This window comes from Sus scrofa, chromosome 14, assembly GCF_000003025.6.
Source record: "Sus scrofa isolate TJ Tabasco breed Duroc chromosome 14, Sscrofa11.1, whole genome shotgun sequence".
Taxonomy (NCBI): domain Eukaryota; kingdom Metazoa; phylum Chordata; class Mammalia; order Artiodactyla; family Suidae; genus Sus; species Sus scrofa.
In genome coordinates this window covers 103,270,550-103,279,439 of record NC_010456.5, presented here as the reverse complement: position 1 = coordinate 103,279,439, position 8,890 = coordinate 103,270,550, and the positions used below count along the sequence as shown (strand labels likewise).

Here is an 8,890-nt window from a genome sequence, read left to right as displayed (position 1 = left end):
GCCTCTGAAGCCAGTGATACCTAAGGTGCCTTCCTTTTTTTACCATTCTAATCATTGAGAAGTACTTAAAGGAAATGTTAGCAGAGTAAAAACTAAAACTGAAGGCAAGGGCACTTACTTGAGAGCCACCACAGGTTGAACACACACCAGTCACTATGCTGAGTTTTCCCACCCATACAATTTCATTTAATTATCAGAACAACTTCACTATCTCCATTTTACAGGTGAAGGAGTTGATGCTAGAACTTGCCTAGACTCCAGTGTCAAAGACCGTGTCCCTTCAGTTAGTTTTGGTTGGGCTGAGAGGCCAGCAGATCTGCTCTGAGGTGGATGTTTCCTTTCAAAAAAAATCAAGCCCAAGCATTAAGTACCTTCCCCAGGGCTATTTAGCATGAGTTTCCTTTTCTTTAATAACTCCACTAACAATTCTACTGTTTGAGAGTGATTTAAAAGACACAGAGATTTTTGTACATTTTACATTGTACATTTTGTACATTTTAGAGGACTACTGGATAACTAAGAGAGCAGAAAAAGGACAGGGGTTTTATAAAAATAATTTAAACTCGACTTAGAAATACAATTTTATGGTTGTAACTGATGGTCGAAAACCCCCCCAAACTAAACAAAATTACGAAACCTCAGAGAGGGTAATTGGCTTGGGAGAGTCATGAAACTCGCAGTGTGATATTTTAACATTTTGGTTTTCACATCACTGCCAGAGGACATCAGAACAGAATTGAGGGATTTGGATTGACCACTGGTTTTGTGGCTGACTGGCCGCATGAGCGAAAAAGAAAGCCATTTCATTCCTGGCTTTAGTTTTCTCTTCCAGGGAGAAAAACTGAAGAAATGGTCGCAATACAAAGTGTCTTTTAATTAAATGCTGCCTTACTGTCTTATAGGGTTAATATGGTTTATTAACACTGGTTAGATAGGCAGTCTATTTGTGGGTTCACGTTAACACCAAGATGTGACCGACTGCTCAGGCCAAGGAGAGGGAGAAGATGAGCTGATGCACCAAGCAATGAACAAGATAAAAATTTCAAATACAAATGCATTTGGAACGAGCCACAACGTTCTGCACTAAGATTTTACCGTGCACAGAAGCCTTTAGAAGCGAAAGGGATCTCTTTGCGCCGCAGTCCCGCGGTGCTGGCGCCCGGCCCGGGGGAGGGTTTAGGGCTTTCTCTTCTGGCTTGCACCCGCTACGTGCGCCACGGGGTTGCCTCCGCGGCCCCTCGCCCGGGGTTCGCGTTACGCGGCTCGGGCCAGCTGTCCCAGGGGTACCCCGGCGCCCGCGCTTCCCGCACTACCGCAGTCACGTCCACGGGGCCGGGGCTCGAGTCCCAGCTGAACGCTGGTTGGTCGCGCCCTCGAGCTCGCGGCCTGGTGATTGGTCCCAGCCGTTGGCTCACGTGGTCGGGAGCAGATAAGCGGCCTCTCGGGCGCCGCACCCACAATCCGCCAGAGCTGCCGCCCAGTGGGTACCGCGGGGAGCCTGGTGCGAAATTACGCAGGTAGTGGAGTGCCGCCGCCCCTCTGCCTGATGAGCTGCACCAGGTAGGTTCCCTGCAGACTCTCCGCCTGGGCTCCGAGAGAGCGCGCAGCTGGGGGGAGGTTGGGCTGCGTTTTCCTTCCGTCATCACTGCAAATGGAGAACCCAGGAGAGGGCAAGTAGACTGACTGCTGGCACCGGGGATAACTCCAAGGAGTGGAGATTTCCCATGTGCTTTTTAGGCAGAGCTGGTGTTGGTAAATGGCATCTTAAACCAGAAACTGTCCTAACGTGAGTCAGCTTTAGTTCAGATTCCGTAAGGGATTCTGACCGCATCTTTTTTGTCCCGCACAAATGCCTCAAGGACTAGGACAGCTTAGCTCGTGGGTACAGCGCTCTGAGACTGCTGGTTGGATTGTTTAGCTTTGGGGAAAAACTGCAGGACGATGTTTGCACTCCTGGGTGTTCAGCTCTTCTTATGACGGTTTGCCATAGCAAACTCGGCCTCAGAGTGTGAGCAAATGATTATTTTTTTTAACTCTTGAGTAGGACTTAAAGTTTCAGAGAAATCGCCATATTCAAAAACTGTCTTTCTATAGGTGCAAAAAGTGAAAATACGAAACAGGATCCCCGAAAGAAAGAAAGACAGGAAAAAACCTCCCTCAAACTATTTAAATAGCTTCTCCAGGCATAACTTAGCAGAAGACTTCTCTAAAAATCCTGCCTGTTAACTATTATTAGACCCACAAATGTAGCTTTCCTCTTTCATTTGTTTGTTCTAAGTTTGTAGGTCTCCCAGAAAAAAACCCAGGATTAATAAAGTAAATTCTCTGAGTGTTCTTTTATTATCCATTTTATGACCGAGACCATTTGCCTATATGCTTAGAACTGCTGCTGGCTTACTAAAGCCAGATTGAAGTCACATAATATCCATGCACCTCTTATCTGAAGGTAAAAAATGTCCATAAGCTTGGCAATATATTCTCAGGGCTAAAGGCCAGAAAAAATACTCTTCTTGATGGACACTTCTTTAGAATAGTTTAAATTTTTAAATAGTTTTTGTTTAAATTTTTAAATAATTTTATCTTTCTGGTTATAAATAGCCATTGCCAAAACATTGGAAAATACCAAAAAAGTACAAAGGTAAAAACAGGTCATATATCACCCAGAGATAATGAACTTTTTTTTTATGTTTCCTATTAAACTTTTCAATATGTGTAAGTTCACATATATGGCATATATTAAAAACGGCCTAATTTTCAGGTCACCAGGTTTTTTTCCTCTTATATGTGGACTTGACATGGGTGTCTTTCTGTGTGAAATACAGATTATATAAAGTTTTTTCCTTAAGTGCACAAATTGCTGACTTGCCCTTGAGCTAGTTATCTATGTAAAATGAGGAAGAGCATGATAATGAAAGTGCAATGGTAATCCTCTGATTCACTCTTTCTAGCCTCTCACTCTCAAAACTATTCCATGAGAATTTTTACTGCTCTTTTTCTCTTTTCAGGCAGATGACTGTGCCAGAGAAGTGTAATCAATTCAATAGCAAAATGATCAAAAGCCAAGGGAACATGGTCTGGAACTATGGTTCTAGAACCTATCTGGTCACTAGATCACCCGAGAAGCTTTAAGAAAATATATACCCCCTTGTCCCCATCCCCAGAGGTTCTGCATTAATGGCATTAAGCCCCAAGATTCTGCATTAAAGAAAAAGGAAGAAAATCAACTCCTTAGGCCATTGTGACCAGACAGGTTTGAGAACCACTGGTCCAGAGCAAAGAAAATAGTCTTAGAGCTGTGTTAGAGGCGATCCCACCCAAAACTTTGGTTTCTCAAATGGGGAAACTGAGACCCCAGCTCTTTTAAGCAGTTAACCCATGGCCTTGAGCCAGTGAGGGGTAGAGCCAAACATAAAATTCAGCTCTCATCCCTTCGTACTGTGTTCCTTTCCTACACGAGATAGCACCTCCTTGTTACTGTGCTGGCTAGAATTTCACCAGTACAAAAATAGTACATGCATATCTGGGCCCGGGGCAAGTGCATTCCAGGTCCAGATAGTAACCCCTCTTCTTTTTGTATTCCAGAATGATCCAGGTTTTAGATCCACGGCCTTTGACAAGTTCAGTCATGCCCGTGGATGTGGCCATGAGACTCTGCTTGGCTCACTCACCACCTCTGAAGAGTTTCCTGGGCCCTTATGATGACTTCCAACGAAGAAATTTTGTGAACAAATTAAAGCCTCTGAAGCCGTGTCTCAACATGAAACAGGAAGCCAAATCACAGAATGATTGGAAGCCTTCGCACAACCAAGCCAAGAAGCGGGTGGTGTTCGCTGACTCCAAGGGCCTCTCCCTCACCGCCATTCACGTCTTCTCAGACCTCCCGGAAGAGCCAGTGTGGGATCTCCAGTTTGACCTCTTGGACCTTAATGATATCTCCTCGGGCTTAAAACGCCACGAAGAGAAGAACTTGATTTTAGATTTCCCTCAGCCCTCAGCTGATTACTTAAGTTTTCGAAACCACTTCCAGAAGAACTTTGTCTGCCTGGAGAACTGCTCTTTGCAAGAGCGAATGGTGACGGGGACTGTGAAGGTGAAAAATGTGAGCTTTGAGAAGAAGGTTCAGATCCGGATCACTTTTGATACCTGGCAGAACTACACCGACGTGGACTGCGTCTACATGAAGAATATGTACGGTGGCTCAGAGAGTGACACTTTCTCGTTTGCCATTGACCTACCCGCTGTGATCCCAACAAAGGAGAAAATTGAGTTCTGCATCTCGTACCATGCCAACGGGCAGGTCTTCTGGGACAATAACGAGGGTCAGAATTATAGAATTGTCCATGCACAGTGGAAACCTGACGGAGTGCAGACTCAGATGGCATCCCAGGACTCTGCATACCACCGGGCGCCCCCCAAGGCCGAGTTGGAGTCGCCAGTCTTTGGCAGCCCAAGGCTGGCCAGTGGGCTCTTCCCAGAGTGGCAGAGCTGGGGGAGGGTGGAGAACTTGGCCTCTTATCGGTGAACGAAGCAATCCAGTGACCGGTCTTGACCTTATTCCCCATGTACATCTAGGTCTATATTGCTCAATATTAGGAAGTCGTTGCTACTTTCTTTCCGTAGGTTTAGGTTTGAGCTTTGGAGACCTGACTACAAAGAAGATAGCCCCTGGAGAATTCAGTGTGGGGTCTGGATCGATGCTGCTGCCCAGTTTGGCTGTGGAGGCTCCGGTGACAGCCTGGAAACCCAATTTTTATAAAAGTAATACTTTGTTCCTGCCCCTTTCTCCTTCCCTCTCAATTCACTGGCTTTCACATTGGGCAAGGCACGGTTGAGGAAGGACAGTGGGTGGTGATGGAAAGCTGTGTTAATGGTACGAGGAACGTCTGAAAAGTACACACCAAGGGCTCTGTAGCTCAAGTCAGAGCAGGAGTGGGAGGTCTGATACTTAACTGTTGGTGAGAAGACGTGCGGTTATTTTGTGTTTCGAAGTTGGTTTTATAGGTCTCTGCTGGGGAAATAATTTGGAGACGGGAGAAAAAGATCCATTCTATGTATTCTTGTGGAGAAAAACCCAAATAAACTTTAGGGGTATTGGGTGGTCTTTGGGAAAGGTGAATTGTCATGCCGGAGAAGAAAGGTTTTACGTGAAGCCTTTCTGTTCAAATGTGACTTTTCAAAAATCCTGATTTGGGAAAAGCCTAAGCAAATTTGGCTTTGCAGTCCTAATGGGATACGTGATATGTGACCTTGTTTCTGATCAAGGTGTTGTGCTCGGGTTCTCGGCATAGATGCTGCCTGACCAAAAAACCTGCGCTATCATCAATGGCCAACAACTTGTAGGAACTCAATGTTATGTCAAGGATCGCGTTTTTGCAAGTGCCTTGATTAAATCAGAGTGTTGCAGTTGCTTAACCCAAGCATCTGAAAGGTCATTTGGTAACTCATGAGGGTTTGGCCCCATAAGGAGGCCCACTCTGTATGCTGGCGTTCCTCCTGCAACACCGTTGTATTGTCAGGAGTGTTGTCAGTGTACACAACTTGCATCCTTCATATTGAAGGTGACTCATTTTGTTGCCACACTTTTTCGATGTGATGGTGGAAGTGAGGACTGACACCGATTCTCAATTCAAGAATCCAGTACCTTGCACATAAAAGCAACCATTTCTGTTTCTTTCTTCTATTCTTGTTATTTTGTCTTTCTACAAGTTTCTTTGAAGGCAACTTTTTTTGTTTTTTTTTAAAATGGATGTAAATTGTTTTGGGTATGTTGTAATATACTTGTTTTGGAGTGTGCATAAATCCATTCTGTAAGATCTTAAGAACAGGAGCCTCTGAATGTTTGCTTCTATCATTGTGCACGTTCATTGAGAATGCAGGTAATTTTAACACGTGTGATCTGCCATGCTGGAAAAATAGGATTGGCATATGACAGCATTTGAGATTTGGCTACCACCCACAGTTTTCTACTCTAAATATTTCACTCTCCTATAGCTATCCTTTGTGAACTTCTCACTTTAAGAATAAAAGTGTTTGATATAAGATCTGAGTATGTTTTCTTTCTTAGAGCCAGCGTTAGTTGAATAAGAAACCATCAACTGAGGTTTTCCTGTTTTGTTTAAGAGCAATGGATCCAGGTTAGTTTGGGCCAGGAATTGGATCCACCCAGAGGAATTTACATGGTCTTGGTCTCATTAGTGAGAATTTCTACCTTCTGACCGCTGGCGCTGGGATCCAGGGGCCATGACTTGCACAACTGGGACAGTACCCATCTATGCTGTCTGCTCATCACACACACTCTCTGCTGAGTCAGGTTTATCTCAAGGATCATTTCTCGCTTTGAGAGGGGGAAGGGGATGGTGTCGGAAGGGCAGGAGGGGCTTCTATCTCCTGAACCTCAGCACCTTCCTGAAGGGGCACAGCTTGGAGCTGCATGGAGGGTGTGGGGAGGGGCTGGTCGGCATCAGTCCCAGACCGAGGGGAGGGGCTCAGCTCCTGGGTGGGAGGCAGCAGGTCTAGGAACCAAAGCTGTAGTTTCAGTTCTTGCCTAAAATACCAGAAAGGGCTGGTACCCTTCTGCACAGGGTGTCTTAAGGGGAAATAAATGACGAACCTTCCAGAAAGGTCCAAGTATGAAAAACAAATTTTATCGTAATATCCTCTTCATCAGAAGCTGTAAAGTACAGGCCTACAATTTTATTTGGACACACACTTATTTATTTATTTTTGGTCTGTTTATTCCTCTCGCCAAAAAAAGTATTGCTAAGAGCAGACCATCAGCAGGCTACATTTAAAAAAATCTAGATTCCCTTTTTTTCCCTCAGAAAATTGCAAGGTCTTTCCTGATGGTGACAGTCACCCAGAGTTGAGTAGCAGCTGCCTCCTTTAGGTGGGCTGTACCTGCCGGTGTTGTCACCCCTGCGTCATTCTCTCGTGCTGGCTGCCTGACTTCTGTAAGCACTGCAGTTCATTATCCTTATTTTTTCCCCTCTAGCTCCCTATTCATGAAAAACACCCTCTTCCTAGAGGATGATGAGAAATATGGGTCTGATTGGGACCTTGAAGACCATGGGATGCAGAAGTCTACATTCATAAAAGGTAACTCAGATCCACTGAGGGGGAGTGACCTGTTCAAGGCCCCAGGGCAGCTTGAGGCTGTACAGCAAAGTGACCCGGTCATACATACATATATATTCTTTTTCTCATATTGTCTTCCATCATGTTCTATCCCAAGAGACTGAATAGAGTTCCCTGTGCTGTACAGTAGGATTGTCCACTCACTTCTTTTCACAGGTGATGAAATGGAGGCCCAGCATCGTTCAAACTTGCTCACAATGACAGAAACCGTACAGCCTGGCCCCTGACCCCTTCCCCCCCACACCACCACCCCTGCTCGTATCCTTGACTGCTACACAATTAGAACACACACCTCTTAGTTTTATCGATCTTTCCTCTCTCTATTCTTGGATGTTTTGTGTATTGGGGGATGTTAATGAGGAGGCCTTTTGTTGCAAGCGACGTGATCCTCTGACGCAACTGGCTTAAGTAATACAGAAAACTTATGATTTCACAATACAAGTTCCAAGGTAGGGTGTTTTTGAAGTTGGTTAATTCAGGTTATTTCCATGTTTTGTCCTCCCACCTCCATTATTTTTTATTATCCCTGTGCTAATTTGCTCCCTATGTGTAAGATGGTTGCCATAGTTTCCAGGCATCATATGTAGATACAACACCACTGAGAGGAAGAGGAAGCCCATCTCTTTCTGGTGTCATTTTCTTTTTCTTTTTTCTTTTTTTTTTTTGTCTTTTTAGGGCCGCACCCATGGCATATGCAGGTTCCCAGGCTCGAGGTCTGCCTATGCCACAGCCACAGTAATGTCAGATCTGAGCCACATCTGTCACCTGTACCACAGCTCACGGCAATGCCAGATCCTTAACCCATTGAGCGAGGCCAGGGATTGAACCGGCAACTTCATGGTTCCTAGTTGGATCCGCTTCCACCGAGCCACGACAGGAACTCCCTCTGGTGTCATTTTCATAGGTGAGTAAACTTCACACTCTCCTCCAAAGGCTCCCCTCCCCTCGCTATGTTTCAATGACTAGAATTAAGACACATCTCTGTGCAAAACTCAATCCCTGGACAGGGGAATGGGACTCTATTTTTGGCCCAGACAGTTAAGGAATCCTCCCGCCCCCTTCACAATCCCCGTCCCAGCCGGGGGCTGGCAGAGGTCCAGTTTCTGAAACACAAAGCCATAGGGAGGATGGGGATACTGGAACTTCATCATCTGGTTCTCCTTCCAACAGCCTTTCATTTGAGGCCCCGTGTTTCAGCGGCGACTTATCTCCAAGTGTCAATGTTCTCATCTTTAAAATGGGGATAACATTCAAACCTCACCAAGGGATTGTGAGAAAAAAATCAGATCATGCAGATGAAGTCTTTAACAGTGATATGTGGTAAATAAATGTAAGCCGTTACTAAAGTTCATACCCAATAGTTAAAAAGCTTTCCTCCCAAACATTCCTTCCCATAGTACGTTTCTTGTTGAAGATGAATATCAGTTTTTGAGATTTTTTTTCCAAATAAGGACTGCCGGTACTGGTATTAGTATCCTAGCTTGCTGTGAGAGTATTTGAAATAGCATGGTACAGTACATAGTAAGAGTCATTCATCTATCCAAATATGTACTTGTATTTAAGGTATAGTTGATTTACAGTGTTGTGCTAATATCTCTTGCATAGCAAAGTGGCTTATTTATATACATATAGACATTTTTTTTTTGTCTTTTTAGGGCCGCACTTGCGGCATATAGAGGTTCCCAGGCTAGGGGTCGAATTGGAGCTGTAGCTGCTGGCCTACACCACAGCCACAGTAACATGGGATCAGAGCTGT

General features: G+C 44.8%; 1 protein-coding gene across 1 annotated transcript; it reads left to right on the top strand.

Moving 5' to 3' along the window:
• PPP1R3C (protein phosphatase 1 regulatory subunit 3C) lies at positions 683–6,039 on the top strand. The gene is made up of 2 exons (XM_005671280.3): positions 683–1,560; positions 3,583–6,039. Exons 1-2 carry the CDS (start codon positions 1,547–1,549, stop codon positions 4,520–4,522), a joined length of 954 nt encoding a protein of 317 aa, XP_005671337.1. The 5' UTR covers positions 683–1,546; the 3' UTR covers positions 4,523–6,039.